Source organism: Thunnus thynnus, chromosome 11 (assembly GCF_963924715.1).
Source record: "Thunnus thynnus chromosome 11, fThuThy2.1, whole genome shotgun sequence".
NCBI classification, from domain to species: Eukaryota; Metazoa; Chordata; class Actinopteri; order Scombriformes; family Scombridae; genus Thunnus; species Thunnus thynnus.
Window position 1 is genome coordinate 19,179,513 of NC_089527.1, and position 20,591 is coordinate 19,200,103.

Consider the following 20,591-nt stretch of genomic DNA (forward strand, 5'->3'; position numbering starts at 1 on the left):
GAGTTTGAAAAGACACCAATGGATAGGAATGTTGAAATACTGCACACTAAGCTCATCGGCATAAATTTTAGTTGAGTAAACAAAAAAATTTGACCCAAATTCAGAATTACTTAAACTCAAACCCTTCATTTCCATGACTCTACAATATATTTACATTTAAGAAGGACAACAACAAAGAAATACACCACTTGGCTTGTAAGTCTACTACAACTCAATCATGTGTACAAAACCATTTGTAAAATGTGTAGAAGGACAATAATACATTTAAAGCACACCTTCTGAGAGAAGTAACACATTAAAGTGGATGGTATATAGCAATATAAGATCAAGGTAGTTAAAGGGTTAATAATATTATTGTGAGCTGGGATGAACACAGATCAAGGTGGGATGGAGCAGTGGTGGTGAGACTGCAGTGTCCACTGTAAGTTCTCCTGCTGAGCTCAGGCAACATACAATTGCGGGGCGGTAACCTTGTATGAAGCTGAAGTTTTGAATTTGGTATGTGCAGCCGTATTAAATTAGCACGTGCACTAGTCAGGGGTGACTTGACCCAGATGAAAAGTTCTCAGTTGCAGGGAAGTAAACTTGAGGCAGTTTGAGGAGAGAAAAGTAAAAAGGAATTAAATAACCATGTTTCTGTGCATTATATTCTGTTTACTACATCCAACCAATGTTTCTGAATGTGGCAGCAACTTCATATGTAAATCAACAAGCAGAGATTTTAAACTTGCTTGAGTGAGGTGCAGAAATACATCACAGTTGTGGGAGGAGACTGATAAAAGTATCTGAGGGATAGCTCCACCCTCCTCTAAACAACCAACAGACGTTTATTTTGGCAAAGCAATATATGAGCATGCCTTTACAATTAACACATGCAGCAGGCAGTGAGGAATAAAAGTATATAATGCCACAATATACCCTGATGACAAAGCACCTGGAGCCACAACAGAAAAACTGGAGGGATCTGGTCTCTGTCACTGCTCAAAACACAAGAAATCATCTGTACAGCATCTGTACAGTTAAGCATAATAACATGTTTTTTTGCACTCTGTACTCATCCTGTAATACTACCCCTTGATTTTTCCTTAATAATTCAGTCAATTTATGTGATGAAGCTGTGAAGGTATGTGTTAATAAGTGGGTTGGATGAGTAAAGTTAGCTGAGAGAGCAGTTTTCCTTACATAAGAGCACATTTCAAGCATCCTGTTAAGGGTTTACTGGACTTATCACTTTAAATATATGTAGTGAAATGTAAGATGCCTTTCTGTTTGTCATTTCAAGTGCACATCTTGCAACAGGTTGTATCGACTGAACTTCTGGTACTTTATTTACCAGTTTTTAAATGTCCAAATCACACTGTGATAGAGCCAAATGACATTACAACTTAGTCCTTACATACGTTGGCATTCAAAACAAAATGCATAGGAGGACAGGATATGTTGTTTTAAATCTTCCCTCCATTTTTTAGTATATATAAAATTCTCTGCTTGGAATTTTCTACAATTGAATGTTCAATTGCTTTATTAAAAATTCTTAAAATTACATCTACTCCTTCTCCCTCATAAAAAATATAGACTATGCATATTAATTTGAAAAGTTTAACTACTGGACCTTGATTTCTCCTACTTTACTATACTGGTACGTGCATGTCTTAAAACTCAGATTTTCAATGAGCACTGAGAAACTTTCCCTCTTCAGCAGATAAATGTGAAAACAGCTTTCTAGTGTCAAACTGCACATACTGTATATCATTCTGCACAGTGAAGCTCAAACAACACAAGCGACGAAGCAATAAGCAAAACAAAATGTTGATTGGAGGGGAACTTTAATGGATTGCAAACTTATAAAAGCCATTGCACTTAAGATATTTTGGACTTATCTCTCTATGAAGTTGCCTGATCATTGAATTCAGGTGAAAGTTGTGAGCCTTTACTGATTCTCTCTACAGTAGCTTTGATCCATTTGACTCAGGGAGTTTTGGTGGCCTGTTTCCAGTATATACTTGTTTTTTCTGAATGGGTCTAAACTCTTGTGAAATAACTATTTGGTGTTTGCTTCCTTTTTGTGATTATAATTTTCAGATAAATTCTGCTAAAGTTGTGTATCACTGGAGTCAAGGGTGCAATACTGAATCTTTTTTACTGTAAAAAGTGTCTATTTGCTAACATTACACTCCAAACCGCTGTCTTCAATAAACTACTAGTCAAAAGGATATTAAGTAGCATTTACTGAGAAAGTCAGGCACTTAAGCAACATCATGAGTAACTATTACTGCTCAAGTGTCAAAGCTATTTGTTTTCTGATTCACTGGAAAAACAGCATCTAAGTTAACATGTGTATCTAATAATAAGGCAGTTGTTCATATATTATATGCTTTTGTGGCAGAATAATTATAGGTTTTGCATTCATTTGACACATTTTTCTTTTCTTTTCTTGGCACTGCTCTGTTTAATGATCCTTCAGTCACATTGCAAGCTGCATAGTACTGTCCTCTGCTCTTAGCCACTGAGGAATGTGGATTTATGTGTCTTGACAGTTTGCTGAAATGAGAGCAAATCATCTGAAACATTTTAGTTTCCATCATCAAATTTCCATCCAGGAAAAAAGCAGTTTGAGAATCTGATCATTTCCGATGAAAGGAAAAGCGATTTGCCGGTTAAAAGAAAGACTAACAATACTACTACATCGAGAGCTTGTTAACCCTGAGAAACTGATTCGATTTTTATAATAATTTGGTTTTCAAATTATGCATAATGACAATCTTTCAAATCAAATCTTTTCTTTAAAAGAACATCAGGGCAGGGCGGAACTAACTGGAGCAGGTTACTACATCAATAAGACATGTTGACATATATTTTCCTTCACCCGAGTCTGTTGTCAACTCATCTACTGTTCACTCACAACCATCTTTACACTTTTTGCTGTTTATCAATAGTTTTTTTTTTTTACTTTTTATTGTTTTATTGTTGGCTCTTCGATAGGTGTAGATTTTATAAACTTTAGCTTTTAAGCCTTTAATTTCTTGTACTTGTAATGGTTACTGCCTGAGAGTTTGACGCAACATTTCACTGGCTGTGTGCATATGTGACTAATAAAATCTCTTGAGTCTTGAAGTCTGTGTAATAGATAAGTTGCTTCATTTTTTTTGCATATTACATACCTGAGCAAGATATTAACTCAAACAGAGCTGAAATGTCTCATTAAACTGTAAAGTGATAGACGCTCTTGCTGTTGACCAGTTATTGCATCATGTCAGTTTCTCGGTAGTGCACTGCGAAGACAACTAGGCCTTTGCTTGTCTGCTGACTTCTTTCCTTAAGTGAGAGGGCCATCTAGTGGTAATTTCTTGTGAATGCAAACAACACCCCCCTCCCCCCTTCTTCCCAGAAAAAGAAAGAAAGAAAAAACCAAAAAAATCAGAAAAGGGACCAAACCTAACCACTGCTTTAACCTACAGTGTTTAAAAATCACATTCTTAAACCATGAGGCAGAGTTGCATCAAATTATTGTAACAACTGAGTAAAACTCACAACCATCTTAAATGAACAGTTTGCTGCAGGGCTATAAGTGACATGGTAGGTGGTTGTAGATGCAACATTTTCATTTTTCACGACTGGAATGAATACAATATATTTCCACTTGACCAGCATCGTCAATGATAAAATAAATTGCATTTTTTTCCACATCGTCTCGCGACTAATGAGTTAAAGAAACATTAGAAACACGACACATTGACTGAATATCGTTATGCTTTAAATAGCAAGATGCTGCTATTATTATAAGTAAAATGCGACAGTGTCTTACTCAAAATAAAATGTTTTCGAGTAATTTAAGTTCTCTAAATTTCAACAATTATCAGTCATGTTTCTTTGGCGCTACTCGACTTTATCCTTTACTTTAACTGACAAAATATCGTTGGGCCTTTTTTTTCCTGCTTTCTCCGATTCGTCGTTAAATAACTAATTATCAATATTCACAGTAAAATCTCAACAGCTACTTGTCACTTTGGTGTGAAGATGCTTCTAATTGTGAGATGACTACGAAGTAACGAATAGGCCAGTAGATGTACGACTTTACTGAAGGAGGCTCAAACATAGAAACTAAAGAGAATAGTTTAAACTTTGCATCTCAATAAATGTGTAAATGATAATGTGTAGTGATACGTTTTGTGCCATTTCAGCAGCAGAATTAATCAGGAACTATTCATCATAAACTGGTCAATATGTCGATGTACATAAAGGCCTCTGTAGGAGCTAAACATTAGCATAGACTGTTCAACATATTTCGAAGTCTATTCTCAACTCATTACTTGCTGTATTATATATTAGCTGCTCTGTTCAGGTTTATTCTGAAGCGGATTGTTAGCGATTAATTAATTATTAGTTAGTTCATGATTTGTTCATTTCTCATTCTTTGGTAGCTGCGCAGAAGTTTGTGTATTGTCAGAAGTTTTTGTGTCTTCAGATTATCCGACAAAAAGGAGCAACATTCAAGGGTAACATCTGACTCAGATCTTACCCTTGCATTGTTGCTCCTCTTTTAAACATGACCTTGGCCATAACCCCTCAGACCACGTTTCTGCAGACTTCTGTCTTAAACTGAAGACTTGTGTACTGTGTAGACTTTCCAAAGATGTAAATGTTATCACAGAACAGGCCTGTGTTTGTAGACTACAAGTTTTGGACTATTTTATGGAAATTTTTCTTTCCATTGGATAAACTACAGACGCGGAGGATCCTCTACAGTAGAATATTTTTTTTCCCCCTATGTGATCTGTTGGCTCCACACACTCTACTTTCAGCCGGATCTTTTGAAAACTGACAAAACTTATTGGAAACTGTACTAACCTTTTGGGGGATTTAATTCATACGTCAAGCAAATCCGTCAAAGGTTTAAAGGTAAATTGAATTTCTCCACCTGATTTCTATTTGTATGATTCCTCTTCGATGCCGTCGTTTGTCAGATTTGTAAGATTCCTCAGCAAAGTTTCAGTTTTACAAAAGCACGTTACTGTCAAGTATAGTCTGTAAAAAGCGATCCAAACATGAACCGTAATAAGACGATTTGTCAGCTTAGTCTGTAAAACCTTGTAAAGGCCTGCAGGCTGTTGTCTATTACTTTTGAATGGGTCTAAAGACATAGAGGAGTTTCAGATGTTCACTTAGCGCCAAATGGACATAATTAGGACACAGAAAATCATTAAACTTTTCCCCATGCAGCAACTATGAGAGTATTTTCTATGTTGTAAACTGTCCGTCTTTATTTTACATGAGATAAATGGACATTTGATTAGAGCCTACATCCTCTGTGAATTATTTTTAAACAGAATGAAACTATAAACCCAGTTTGACTTCCACTGAGTCAGAACAATGTGGATATTTCAACACTTGGACGTTTCAAGGCAACACCGCAGAGAACTTGAACGAGGGAAGCAGCAAGTTTATTACCAACGACTAGACGGCGGATAGCTTCCTTCAAAGGGCCTGAAAACATCCAGACAGGAGCTCCTCAATTTGGCTCCTGCCACCCTAAACCTGCAAGACGAAGAGCAGTAAATGACACTAAAACTCAACACTTAAACTTCTCCTCATTTTCTAATCGTGGGAGCCTGTTTATGTCTGTTACTTTACTAAGAAAATCTTTAAACCTGCATGTCAAAGATTCACCTCTGTTTTTTAAGTTTATTAAGAGATTATTATTTTTTTTCTCTCTTTAGAGAAGCGCATTTGTGTGAATAAATGTCCATTTCGCCGTTAGGAGCTCTGCACAAACTGTGATGAAACATTACGAAACTGATAAAAACATGAGCGGCTTAAAACGACACATGTATCTACACAGATATTACTGATTATATTGATGTTTCCTCTCTTTTAGTTGGGATTAGTCTGTTCACATGTTTTTTTCTGATGTGATAAACAAAAATACCCCATACTTGCTTTTTTTTCTCATTTAATTCATACTGCTTATTTTTATTTTTGTTTTTGATTTCTTTCTTGGTTAATCAGCCGCATGACGTTTAGACGTGTTTTTATGTCTTGGAATATTTAAATACATCTGGCCTATATAAACTCTCAAATAACATGAAAAAAATCCCAGATAAGTAAGCTTTTTCAAACAAAACTGTCCTATAACCGAACCAAATTATTAAAAAAGCTATATGAGCTTTCACTGTAGAGATAATGTATGCCAAATGTGTAACGCAGTTGTTTTTGTTTTAAATTTCGATATGATATAGATAGACTTTTAGATAGAGATAGATAGACTTTTGGATAGAGATAAATAGACTTTTAGAGCTGTGATTGAGCCTTTTACCTTCTGTAGCCTTTCCTTTTCATTTCTAACCGTTATCAATTCAAAAAACGTGCCAGACGTACATTTACTGGCAGAATAAGTTACACGTGTTACACGTGTTTATTCATCCGTTTTGCATGTTTGATTTCTTCTTTTAAAAGTCCCTGGAATCACTGAAATAGCCTTCGTGTTTATGTAATTTCCACACTTGTCTTCCCTCGCCTGCGGATGTTATAGTACATCATCTTATGTTTCGTCATTAAGCCACAAATAGATTTTGATTTTTGGTGAGCATGAAGCCTACATACTGCAGGATGACTGACGTTACTGATGATGGCCAATCGCTGAATTAGGCTACTGAGTAATAACAGAAAGGACAGCATGGCAAAAAATATAAGGCTATATATGAACTGGTACTGCCATCTGTTGGATTACAGTCGCAACAACTGAAATTATACATACTGAAGCGTTTTGTTTTTAAGCGTTTTAACTTATCTTTGTATTCTCTTTAGACTGATGGTTTTTCTGCACATACCTTTCCCCCAGAGGTACACAGTAGATACACGAAATAAGCCTGAAGATTTAGTTATAAGGTGACTATCTGTGAGGATTTGAGTTACTTACACAATTACTTTACTGTCTCTTTGTCTCTGTGTCGTGGTAAAGTGTGTGTGTGTGTGTGTGGAAGTTACAGTGAAGCTCTGATCAGTACAAACTAAATGCATTGTCCTACTAAATACTTCAAGATGCATTACACTCTCTGAAAAAAAAAAAACTGCTGCTCCAAGTCTGCAGTGTCAGTGTATTTTTGAACTCCCCACCCCAACACACATACACGCACACACACACACACACAGACACACTCACAGACACAAAAACACTCCCACACAGACACACACACACACTATGCAGACAAGCCCTCAGTAGGCCTAATATTGGTCTAGTTAGGTTTCATGTGTGTAGGCCAGTAAAGGGGAATATTATAGTAAAGTCAGTTATACCGTTGATCAGAAATATGTTGTAGGCCTATATATAAATAATGGGTAAAAGCTATCGTATTTCATTACTATAGATATAAAAATATATATAATACAATACAAACAGCGCTAGTGAAAACGCACTTGGGCTTCTTAATTTGTGCAAAGGAGTTTTTGATTTTTAAAATTAAAACTGAACACGTTCTTACATTTTAACAATATCATCATTTTGCGGGATGAGTTTTCTTTTCTTTGCGCTAATGTGTGACTAGAGATTCACGATTGTAGTTGTACAGAAGGGCTGCAATGCACAAGCTTTTATAGAGAGATGACGGCTGTGTCTTCACTGCGGAAAATAGGCTATTCTCTATAAAAATGAACTTAACCATGAAGCGAAAATGCTCCAGTAGATTAAGTTTAGTTTTGGATATTGCTTTTCAAATACGAGAAAACTGGGTCTATAGAAGGGTGTAAGTAGTATATATGAAAACAATCTTTTCAAACTGATTCATAGTTTTAAGCGAGCTAAGCTGAAGTTCATTGCAAAGCAGTATCACGGCAGCTCGGGGGGGAAACTGACTCATTTTTGGTCGATGCGTTTGTTTTCTCCGAAAGCTGATGTGAATTTTATGAAAACGGATATGTCTCATGTGTTGTATTCAGTCTATAATGTAGCTTTGAGGCCGACAGTAGCCTATTTACAGAATATAAAGACTACATTGTATGTAAGCGGGTGACCACAAGAAAAGCACCTCCAGGGCTACTATGTACTGTAGCTGATGTACAGCCCAATGGCCCTGTGATATATGTTCTCTGTATGAGGCTTATAATATGATAATGTTATACATTACTGTTGAGATCTATCTATCTATCTATCTATCTATCTATCTATCTATCTATCTATCTATCTATCTATCTATCGTCTACATACTTACTATACTTTGATAGACTTTCTTTTCTATCACTACTAGAAAACAATTTCCCCAAATCATATATTCTTTACAATTTTAAATAATTGTGCACTGGAAGAATTTTCATGAATATGAATGCGGGCGTGCACGGTCTCTGGTCTCCTGTGGTGCATTTAAGGCCCTGTATTTGTCATTGTTTTATGTGGGTCAGTCTACAGAGTTACTTTCTTACTCTTCATGTCACAGGGCACTGGTCCCAAAATAAAACTCATGTACACGTGCTTTCAAATAACAGCTCCCGACTAATATAAATAATGATGGTTAGAATTTAACTTCATACCTTCATATTTCATCATGGGGTATTTTGCTTTGCAGTGGCTATTGGGAGCAAGGGTGGGGCGGAACAGCATAGTTTGCATATCACGTGACGTGGTATTGACAAATCAACAATTACCTACCCTTTATTCTTCAGGAGTTGCTAAAAGGGTTGCAAGAAGCGTTTGAGGAAAGCTCCATGGAAATGTGTGAACGGAATCCTTTAAATCCCGGCTATGTTGGTTCTCTGTTGAATTTTGCTCCCCCTGAGTCGCTGTATTTCTCCAACTTGCGGGGTAATGGAGCCCATATACCCGGGCTTCATCAGATCCCTTACAATAGGAGAGAGGTGTGCACGCTCCCGTGGACTTCCTCAAGTTCGTGCACGTCTGGACCAACCGCACCACCACAGAGCCGCGCCTTTGGAGGCTACTGTCCGCCGTTTCTTTCCAACTCGGTGTCTATTAACTCCTCCAGCAGCCACGTCAAGGCGCATTTGGAGGATTCCGCTCGATGCTTCCAGGACGCAAACCTCAAAACAGAAGAGTCTGGTAGACAAGATGAAGTTTACGCAGGGGAGCACGGAGCCGCCACCGACTGCGGCTATTCAGACCTGGACAGCCGGTCACACGGTTCTGTGGCCCAACTCGGTCCGGATTCAGCACGTCGACTAAATGTGAACGGCCCCAAACAGCAGAATCCAGTTCACCCATCAGCAAGTAACACATGCTCCAGGACCACCTTTGCTGAAGGTCAAGTACCTTTTTATAGAATTATGTTATTTTCACTATTTCCAACAGCAATTCTGTTGTTTATATTCTATTATCAATTACAAAACCACTATGACACCAGTAGGGATTTGATCTGTGCTTCAGGATAGTTCCTGTTCATTATCGAACCTGTGTTGTGACCTCATATGACATTAATTGGCTATAAGACGCTGATCAATTTTTATTGGCGAATATTGTCTTATATAGAGACCCTGTAAGTTTGTCTGTGGTGTCGTCTAATGACTGATTTTATAGTCTGTTTATATCTCATGTGGCATCAGTATTAGCTACTTGAATAGACTCATAATAGACTTACAGAGGCCACTGTGTGGTTCATGGTAATATTGGCTCTATTTCATTGCTACATGTACAGTAGGCAACCCCTTATTAAACCATAATTTTGTCAGATGTGAGCAACATTTGCAGCCGTGTCCTCGGGAGCAGTTATTTTATATGTTCTATTACTAATTTAAAGTATAACGCGTATTTTCTACCTCTGCTCCCTCCAGGTGCGCCATGGTGCACATCACAAGTGAGAACCAGAAAGAAGAGAAAGCCTTACTCGAAGCTACAGCTGGCTGAACTTGAGAATGAATTTATGATGAATGAATTCATCAACAGACAGAAACGGAAGGAGTTATCAGACAGACTGGATCTGAGCGACCAACAAGTGAAAATATGGTTTCAAAACCGCAGGATGAAGAAGAAACGACTGCTGATGCGCGAACAAACGTTCGCCGCTTATTAATGACTTCTCGCCCTTGATCATGACCAGCAGAGAATCAATAGCAGGACAGAATATTGTGTTGTGCTGTGAAATGCTGCAGCGCATCACATGCCATTTCGGTTTGTGGCATGGACTTGTATTTATAAATATGTGTAAAATGTTTATATTCCTGTCACAGTAGTTTCACTGCAGTTTTACCCAGTCACAACAAGTTCAATGGTAATATTAGAGGTAATACAAATATGCAGTCAAGATTCAGGTGAATGACTTTGAGATTCTCCAAATGCGCAATAGTAGGCCCTGGCTCCTGGTGGGCACAGCCGCGATATTAATAAACCTATAAGATTATTTCTTTCTCATCCAACACAAACAGACTTATTTAAACATGACTATAATTATATGTGTTTTGTTTTTTTGTTTTTTTGTATGATGGCCTGCGCATGTAGTGTGGGCCTAACGTGAAAGCAAACAGTCTGCGCTCAAGTTCATGTTTACAAGCAGATTAAACGTTAAGAAAAGTCAATATTGCAAATTATATACAATTGCATGCCTATTTCCTAATTGCTATTATTCAGCTGAATGCCTGATTTCCCCCCATTGTATTGTAAATCTGCATAAACAAGTAAAGTTGCATTGCTTTTACTCTATCTGGCCGCGTCCACATTCAAGTTCGAGGAAAAGATTTTTTGCGCCGCATTGTGCAACAAAGTGTTTATTTGAGACGCGTGCAAAACAAGCGAGTTTGTGGATGTGAAACATGATAATGGTGTTGGTTCAAAGGCATTATAACTGTTGTAATTTAAGTGTGGATTTTATTGTCAGACCTGGTTTTGTGTTGCTATACAAACAAATGATTGTACAATGTTTGCACCGGAGTCACTCTTGCTTTGTGAATCCGGTCTTTATAAATACATAATTAATGAAACTATATTTCACTTTTAAATGAAAGTATATTTTAATTGGATTAATTTAAAAAATAATTCCAGGAAGTGTGCTGCATTATTGGTAAAGGATAAGAATACGCATCAGAACAGCCACGTTTTTACGCAAGAACGAGAGATTTTGTAAAGTGGACGCAACATGCAGATTCATATTTATAAAAATAAAGATGATTTTTAAATGACCTGTAACCAAGTTATTGTGCTTGATTTCATATTTTTAAGCAGGATGTTGAATGACAAAACTGTATCCAACCTATGTGACTTCATCTTTATATCGTTTTTTTCATGCTCTTCTAGTCAATCGCTCATCACAGTTGAGCAATATGATTTTCATCTTTTGAAATATGTGAAAAGGAACAATGTTCATATACACCACTTCTCACCACGTTGCACTGGCTTTGTTTAATACAAGTGGCGAGAAATTTCCTTAAGAAACCTCGACGGTTTTATGGCGAACATTCCTCATTTAATAGCCCCAAACTTAAACATGGATGAAATGTCGTTGTTGCCTTTATACGCAGGCATTTTAATAGGCCTAACATCTTTTTGAGGTACAATCCCCCCTTAAATCGGAACGCAAACGCTTTATAGTCTGCATTCAACTACACATTCTTCCAGCAAATACCCTTCTTAACTTTCATCTGCTCCAAAAAGAGCGAATTTAAACATTTTCACAGCCCGGTTAACAAACTCACCGACTCCTTTAGCAGCATTATTTCATGAACGTCACTTTCAATTATAAATTCTATAAACCAAATGCTGTAAAATGGGACTTTGGATTATGTTTTACAATTATTTTCACCATATTCGCTCCACTGTTGGTCATATGTTCTGTAGTGTATCTATTTATGTGGGTTTCCTGCGCGCAGACGCGTAATTCCTGCTGACAAAAAATACATAACACAGCAGCAGCTCTCACCCGCAGCCAATACATCCAATGTCAGTTAGAGGTTAGTGTGGCTGTGTAACAAAACGGATCTGTCGTAATTCAGAAGCCATATATGCGGCTTTTTAATTCCACTGTTACATCACATGCGCAATTTATGCGCCAAAACAGGTTTGTCTGTGCGTATGAGAAGAGATTTTGTTGGCGCACGTGCTATAATCACATGCGCCAACAAAACAGTGTTGTTTCTACATTTTTGTTGAGAATTGATGAAGTTTTAAGCCTGCAGGTCACAAATAGTCATCTTGGTTCTGAAGGCAGAAGAGGTAAAGAAGTTTTTCCTCGCTTAACTGTTGAATACAACCACCAACAGACCAATACTCATTAAACATTACAAGAGATTTTCCCTATAATGGTCACCCCCATTACATCATCATCACGTCATCACCGCAAGCTTTATTTTTCTATCACAGCAGTCATATTATAGCTTCATGAAAGTCATAGTGACATTTTAAAGCTAGTCATTTGAAACGAAACGTTACGAGACTCTTCCTCCATCACTGAATGTCACAGAACTCTGCTCTTTTCTTCTGTAGAGCTGCTGAAGATATTTGTCTTTATATCGAAGCAGTCTTGCTGTATTTCCATGACATTATTTTATTCAAAGTCCACCTTCCCTCCTGCGGGCCTCGTGCTCCACCTCGAGTTTTGTCTGGTTTTTCTCAGCGCAGAATCCCTCCCACACACAACGTGCTTCACCTACTATGACTTATTATTGCTAAGAAAACTCGGTGTCGCCGTACAGAATAGTCTTTGCTCCGCACGCAACGTTTTCTCTCAGTATTTGTTGCTTTATTGCTTTACTGCCAAACGCTGCCAGACAGCGTCATATAGCTCAGGCTCCTTAAGAAAGTGGGGGCGCCAAAACAAAGTTAAGGTCAAGTTAGTAGCATGTGCATTGCTACTTCTCACAATATTAGCACAAAGTTACTACTTTGTGACGATATAGAAATTAAAATAGTTACCAATATGAACGTTTTGAAATAGGTTCTCAGATGGATGTGGTGAAATTGTAGTAGTAAAGTTAGTATTACGTACAACAAAACAAGCTCAGCAGCACAACGATTTAGGAATTTGCTAACATGATCATCCAAAACTTCTCTTGTAGTAGAATTTGAAATGTTGAATTTACTTCAGACTCATTTCAACATGTTGTTGTTTTGTGCGCAAATGAATTTTACACGGTTAACGCTTAAAGCGCTGAATACACACAATTTTAGTGCGGAAGTGCAACGGATAAAGGGATGATAATAATAATAATAATAATGATAATAATAATAATGGTAGTATTATTAATAATAATGATATTAATAATACACCACGTTGCCACGCTTTACAACAAACAGGATACAATAAAAACAACAACCTTGCGGAAACAGTCACAGCAATGCGAGCAACAGGTCGTCTTAACTTTGTCCATCTGAGAGGTAAAGAAAGTAATTCAGTCTTGTACAATCATCACTTACTTTAACATTTCACTGCAAAATTGATGATAGCTGGTGATGGCTTAAGATTTGTTCAATCTGAGGGTGAATTAGTTTGTACTTGTTTTTGTTGTTGTTGTTGTTGTTTTTTTGGTTTTTTTTTACATATAGAAATTCTCAGTTTTTAGCCTAATTCAAAAGTACATGTGTGCATTTTTGTTAAGTGCCTGAGGCGTTTCAACGTGGTAAATGTTGAACACAGACACCCCGACCACAGAGCTGATTTTACCCCCCAATAACAATAAACCCAGTCGCCTTTAAGCTACTTCCACATTGCGTGTGACCTCTAAGCTTAAAGCACTGAAGAATCTTTAAGTCCTTTGGTCACAGTACAAGTGGCCTTCTAATCAGAGCATCATTTATTCTGGATGGACACAATTTGCACTGATAATTTTGCATTCAATGTACATTCCAGCACAAGGCCTGGAAAAAAACAACACCCCCCCTCAAAAAAAAAAAAAAACAACAAAAAACGAAGTGAAGCTTTAAATATTTTTCTTTCTTTCAACTTGGTTGTGAATAACAAACATAAAAATATACTCACAGAGGCAAACACAAAATATTAGTAGAGGCTTGAAGACATATAAGGAATCCATTCACCAATGTTTTACCTTTTTTCCCCACCGACACCCTGCAGCTGCCTCCGTGCAATAAAAGGATTTGGGTGCAGAGGCTTGTTGGTGAATGCTTGGTGGACATCACCTCGACCACAGACGGTCAACGCCAGTTGTTTTGGACTTGGCCATGCTGAATGTGCTTTGTGATGCATGCTTGCAATTGACTTAGCGTATGTTTTTTTTCCTGTTTTGTGGGATCCAAAATCAACTTTCCTGTAATTGCAGCAGGCAGCCGTGGGTTGTTGTATTTGGCTGTTTTCACGCGCGTTCATCTGCATTAAATATTAAGGCGAAACAAATTAGAAAAACAAGCAGCAACAATGTGTAGATATTCAGATTTTCAGTTTAAGTCAAACACGAGCCAGCTTGCATACTTTGCAATAAAATTTAGTTGCGAATTCTTTCTTGTAATTCTTTTAACAGTCTTACAGTTTTGGCTCTTGACTCTTTTGCATTGCTGCAGGCCGTGGCTGACTAGTAATTCTAATATTTCCCGCTGGCGTTTATTTGAGCGTGTTTAACTGCCCCAAACCAGCATAGTGATTATACGCAATGACCCCTTAAATTTATTTGCATCAAAACTGACTTTCTTATATGATATTAATAATATGCTTTTGAAGGGGTTTTGTAAACCATGCAGCCACACAACGCAGGCACGGAGGCCTTCTCCTTATGCTCTGCGTTAAATGCGGAGGTCAACTTCAATGTTTCCCAACCTAACTGTTGCCCATGGATGCCTGCTCCAAAGTGCGCACATTTATAGACAAATGAGCGTGTGTGGCTGTCATTACACGTCATTACACGATGAAGACTGTGTTGCTGTAAAGCATTCAATTAAATATTCCAGCGGTGGTTCACTATTTTTTTTCTTTTTCCGTGAGCTATAGGGCAAGAAGGCTGGAGAGGAGTTTCCTCTGCAGCCAGGGAGCCAATGGAGTCTCTTGCATGCGCTCACATGAGTTTCTCCGGACAGTTTCTAATGACTGATATTGATGTATGGTAATTTCTTGGCTGGATCACATGACACAATTACCTCAAGAATCGATCAAGATGTATTGCAGGTCTGCCTACGTTTCCGATTTTTTCTCCCTGGCGGGGTCTTTCCACGCGCCTGTGGTGCCATAGATGGACAAAGTTTAACACAGTCAAGCTGCCAATTCCTTTCCTCTGGTGCAAAGAGGAAAAGGGAAGAGATATGACGGAATACGATGATCGCAGCTGTGCGTCAAATATGTATTTACCGAGCTGCACTTATTACGTTTCGACGCCTGATTTTACATCAGTCTCCTCCTTTTTACCGCAGACTACTTCGTGTCAGATTAATTTCCCCTATTCCCCCAACATTGGCCAAGTGCAACCTGTTCGAGAGGTCGCTTTCAGGGATTATGGACTGGACCATCCCAGCAAATGGCACTACAGGGGAAATTACGCGTCCTACTATTCAACGGACGAGATAATGCATCGGGACTTAATCCAGTCCTCTAGCAGCAGGGCGGATGTGATATTCAAAAACGACTCCCTGTACGGGCACCACGGAGGGACGAGCTCGCCGTGCAATTTCTTCAACGGTGTCGGCCGGAATGGGGTTCTTCCCCAGGGCTTCGACCAGTTTCTTGACACTTCTAACTCGGAGAAGCCAGGCGCGGAGCCCCCCAAACAAAAGACAGACTCCTCTGTTCCCGGAGATGCTGCGAATAACAATCAGGCTTTAACCAAACTGGAGCAGCACAAAGCTGAGCCGAGCGGGAGCGTCGACGAGGATTCATCTTCCAACTGCGGCGACAAGAATAACCAACAGAGTAAGTTTTATTTATTTCCTCATTTTTCTAGTGTATAAGGTGTAAATAATTTAGACAATAGACTAGGCTGCACTGTGTCCACCGTCGCGGCCGTCCAGGGTTATGTGCCGCTTTATAAGCATGCAAAAGCTTTTATATCCCAATAAGATTTACTTTACGGTTGTAAAGGTATTTACAATGGGAAACAGTAAAGTCACCATACTTTGACGGTTGCCTTGTGTCCAGTGACAATATTCTGTAACTGGAATTTATATGTATTGTTAGGGAATAAATGAGAAATAGAAATCGCTTTATTTACTACATCTTATCAGTAATGCTGTGCAGGTAAAACACTTTGAGAAAATGCAGGCAAACCCTGAGTTTACCGCCATAACACCGTAATATCGATAAACATCAGTATAAATTCATTTTAATGCAAATTCCTCTGTATCTGTGTGTGTGTATATGTGTGTGTGTGTGTGTGTGTGTGTTTGTGTAAGTGACTGTGTGTGTGTGGGTGGGCGGGTGGGTGTGTTTGTGTGAGTGTGTGTGTGTGTGTCAGAGAGAGGGCCTTTGTGTTGAAATAAATAAACTGTGACCAATCTGTCAACCTGTTAGCTGTATTATTTTAAAAAACATTTTATAACCTGATTTTCAATTTTACAAAAACATTTCACATCTTTTTCCTCCCACTTTTTGTGCAGGTTCATCAACCAAGTCCAGGAAGAAGAGGTGTCCTTACTCCAAATACCAGATCCGAGAACTTGAACGAGAGTTTTTCTTCAACGTGTACATTAACAAAGAGAAGCGGCTTCAGCTTTCCAAGATGTTAAACCTGTCAGATCGGCAGGTGAAGATTTGGTTTCAAAACAGAAGAATGAAAGAGAAAAAGCTGAACCGCGATCGCCTACAGTATTTCACTGGGAATCCTTTATTCTGATACCTGGGAGACACACACACACACACACACATACACACACACACACACACACACACACACACACACACACACACACACACACACACACACACAGAGAGAGAGAGAGAGAAGAGTAAAATAGGTATACACACGCATATCTTTCAAAGACTGGTCCCCCCTGTGTGTTTGAACCTTTTATCATCCTGTTGAAAATAGTTTTGTTAACAAAAATTTGGCATTTGGGAAACCGAGGTGTCATATTTTTTTGCAAACAATTCCTGCATTTATTTATTTGTGTTCACATATTTTTTCGCGTTATTGGCAACAAATATTTCCTTTTAGCAAAGTGCGAGCTGTGCTTTGAAATTATTTATAAAAATATATATATGTAGGCTTCCTTGTGTATGTGCATTTATACGACGCATGTAATGAACGTTGTGGTGTGAAATAAAGTCAACAAAATGTATCATAGTCACGAAATCTGTCAAGTGAACTCAACAAAAAAAAAAAAAAAAAAAAAAAGATTAGAAAAAGAAAAAATGCTCTAAAGATCCATCAGTGGAGAAATGTGGCGCTTGCGGGCCTGTATGGTGCCATTATTTCCTCTGCTTTCAAACACTGGGTTGTTTACTAAACCTTGAACCGTCTAGACAGTACAATAAAAGTAGCTGTAAACGTCTAAATAGAGGGCTATTGGATTTTGGTGTTACAACCCCCAGACCACAAGAAGACTGATTCTTTTAGTTTAACTCCAGGCTACAAATGTTTGGAGAATTAAAGGGATTTTTGCGCATCCCGTCCATATTTAGCTTATTCTGACATCTTGGGGAACTTGTAATGCTGCCAGTCTCAGCTTGGAAACGGTTGTTATTCTAACAAGGAACCCCATATATGTGGATAAGTATTTTTATTTTCCAAGTTTATCTGCTTTTATAGTATCTCAATGCTCGACGTGTGAGTTTGACGCACGAGATTTCCAACTGTTTGCAAAAAAAAGCGCGTTTTTTCTCTTTAATGAATGCAGGTGAACCGTTTCCATCTTGGCGCACCTCCACTATAAGACACAAGACTATTTCTACAAGAAGTAGTTATATCTGAGCGCCTTGCTTTACCTCAGCAGTGTACACCACTCTGTTATTTTTTGTAACCAGCAAATAAATGCATTGATGCCACAGAAACAGTCGCTTTATTGATAATTCGTGTGATGATACTGGGTCATCGCATCACAGGAATGACACTTGTTTCAGCGTCCTTTTACGGAAAAAATAATAAAAAAAGAACTCAGGAGGAGAATTCATGTTTATTTCATTTGCGATCTATCACATCTATTTCCCAAATAGGCTATTAGAAAACTGAGGTTTCATTAAGCGTTTAATTGGGTTGTCATCATGTCCTGTAGTGAAATGACATTACCAACTGTGTTTCACTTTGATTCTCAGTGTATCCACATGAGGGCAGACTTGCAGCTTGGCTGCCAGTTGGGAATGCAGAGTTCAGCCAGATTTAACATGAAAATCGTTTCAGTGGTGGAATAATCCGTTTAACACATGTTTTGTTTAGGTTTTTTGTTTTAACTCTGAATTCATGCATCAGCCAGAACTTGGTTGTTTTCTACAGAATTTCTGTTTTTTAAATGTCCAGAAAACGCATGTGGTTTAAATCAAACCGTCCAACAATGGTTTACAGTTTGTCAGGAGATCTGAGAAATAAACAGATAATATGAATATATGTCTTTATTTTCACTCGTATCCAGCTGAACTGGTGCAATTCCTGTGTGGTATCTTCCAAGCAGCAGTTTCATTTTCAAGTCATGTTCAAGTGTTTTTAGATGACAAGGCAGAAGAAATATAACTCTACTCCGTGTCAGTAAAGCCTCTGGGTTTTCGCATCTGAACAGACCTCTATCTTTACCTGGAGGCCGCTCAGTTTTACACTGCAGGCCAACGGAATCTGTCTCTGCAGGCTCAAATATCATGCTGCTGTGGGGGATTATTGACATAAATGTGCTTCACATTTCCTTTCATTTCATTTCATTTTGCAGCTGTGTAACTGTTATTAAGTTATCTTTTATCTGCGGCTGTATTTCGGCCGCCTATTTGCTGTAAAACATTAGTGTTATGTTATGTTATGTTATGTTATGTTATGTTATGTTAAGAGCTCCCAAAAGCTTTTGCTTTGAAACTGCAACAGTGACTTTTTCCTTTTTGGACCCCCATACATCCTGGTGGTATATTATTATCATTTTGTTGTTTTTGTTATTATTATTATTATTATTATTCGTAAACCGTGGAAGAGGAGCAATGTTTTCCTTTTTTTAAATTGCTTTATTCTCCGAAATATCAGTAAGACTTATGTACATATTTTGCGTTTATGAATTGTTGTTTACACATGAAGAGAAACGTGTATTAAAGATTTTGTTTTCAGTTCAGTTCATCACGTGATATGCGAAATATCCTTATGATATCTTTGAGCGATCAGTGGCATAATTAGTAAACATAATTCAAATAAAAAATGATATCCGTGTGGTCACGTGTCTAAGTTAAATGCAGTTTTTCTGCCTTTGAAATAACTGAATGTGTTAAACGGGGGATGTATTTTCCAGAATTATTCCATAACAAAAAAATGTGGCTTGTTAGGCCTGCTATTTGTCGTTTGTGACTAAAATTTGCATACTGCACATGTAACCAAATGTATAAAGCGCTGAAAAGATTCATCATCTTAAACAAGTTCTGACAAAGCTCGATACATAAACACCAAAGATATAATCATTTCAAGCTGCATTTACTGCGTTTTGATAATTTGTAAAGACTTGTAGCAGCACTGGCGATTATTTTTAACCTGGCTTCTGAATTTTTGGACGATGGATTTTTCCAGGAGTGCTTCCAAAGTGCTTTTCTTTTATTGTTTCTCTTGCACACATTTGCCTTCCCTGCAGACAAAAACAATGGCGCCATGAGCAGAATAATCCTCACACTGTGTACACCTCCGCGTGCAGCAGGTTATTAAACTTTTTTTTTTTTTTTAATATTTGAAAGTCGAAAATACACCTGTGACAAAAATGCAAATAAAGATATTGTGCTTAATGATCTGTGCAGCTAATAAAGGACAATTTTCTATCCGTTTCTGTCTGTAATATTTGATGCAGGACAATTGACCTTCATGCATACAGAGCTGCTTTTTCATTTAAATCTGTGAATGATGGGCCCACATTTTACCTTATAGATTTGACTTTGAATTACCTTTGACTAGATTTGTTTTTTTTTTTTTTGTCTTTCGGGATATTTAAATGACTTTGTCCTTATATCGAATGTTTGTTTTAAAAAAAAAAAAAAAAAGTAGAATAACGGTCAACAGTCAAAAAAAATCTTTGAATTAATTGAAAAACAGAGCAAACAATGTAGTTTTATTTGGTATCTTCATTTATTTATTTATTTTCTGTTTCCCATTTTAATGAGTAAAATATATGCAAACACACTTAGCGCTGCTTCCATAGTGTGCGTGGAATCATGTGATGGTTTATGCAAAAAAACAAAACAGCACATTAAATTCAGTAGAGCTGGTTACATTTGTTCAAGGGCCGTTGTCGCCTTTGCGCCATGTAGGCAGCATTTTACACACACACACACACACACACACACACACACACACACACACACACACACACACACACACACGTAGGCCTACACGTTACACACACTCCCTCTCTTCTCTGTCTCTCACACAAAGACACAAACGCCTTTGAAGCTCATGAAAACCTCTCAGTGAGCATCACTTCTCGAGTAGGTGAAAATCCAAATGCGGGTGAAGTGTTTTCTGGTGACATTCAAAGTGTCTTAAAATTTTTAAAAAAAACAAACAAACAAAAAAAAAAAAAAAAAACGTGATTATTGCAGGGTTTTTTTTGTTGAACAGTC

General features: G+C 37.8%; 3 protein-coding genes across 3 annotated transcripts in view; all 3 read left to right on the forward strand.

Moving 5' to 3' along the window:
- Positions 1-20,591, forward strand: part of hoxd3a (homeobox D3a) — a 69,322-nt gene that overhangs the window by 17,073 nt on the left and 31,658 nt on the right. The window lies entirely within an intron of this gene.
- Positions 8,695-10,013, forward strand: hoxd12a (homeobox D12a). Its single transcript, XM_067604594.1, has 2 exons — positions 8,695-9,214; positions 9,775-10,013. The coding sequence occupies exons 1-2, from the start codon at positions 8,695-8,697 to the stop codon at positions 10,011-10,013; spliced, it is 759 nt and encodes a 252-aa protein (XP_067460695.1).
- Positions 14,426-20,516, forward strand: hoxd11a (homeobox D11a). The gene is made up of 2 exons (XM_067603594.1): positions 14,426-15,779; positions 16,463-20,516. Exons 1-2 carry the CDS (start codon positions 15,176-15,178, stop codon positions 16,696-16,698), a joined length of 840 nt encoding a protein of 279 aa, XP_067459695.1. The 5' UTR covers positions 14,426-15,175; the 3' UTR covers positions 16,699-20,516.

What these genes read in the sequence shown, in the direction of transcription:
- hoxd11a (XM_067603594.1), top strand. Translation starts at nt 15,176, where the DNA reads ATGACGGAATACGATGATCGCAGCTGTGCGTCAAATATGTATTTACCG. An exon ending in CGACAAGAATAACCAACAGA is followed by an intron (nt 15,780 to 16,462) that starts GTAAGTTTTATT and finishes CTTTTTGTGCAG; the next exon opens with GTTCATCAACCAAGTCCAGG.
- hoxd12a (XM_067604594.1), top strand. Translation starts at nt 8,695, where the DNA reads ATGGAAATGTGTGAACGGAATCCTTTAAATCCCGGCTATGTTGGTTCT. An exon ending in TCCAGTTCACCCATCAGCAA is followed by an intron (nt 9,215 to 9,774) that starts GTAACACATGCT and finishes TGCTCCCTCCAG; the next exon opens with GTGCGCCATGGTGCACATCA.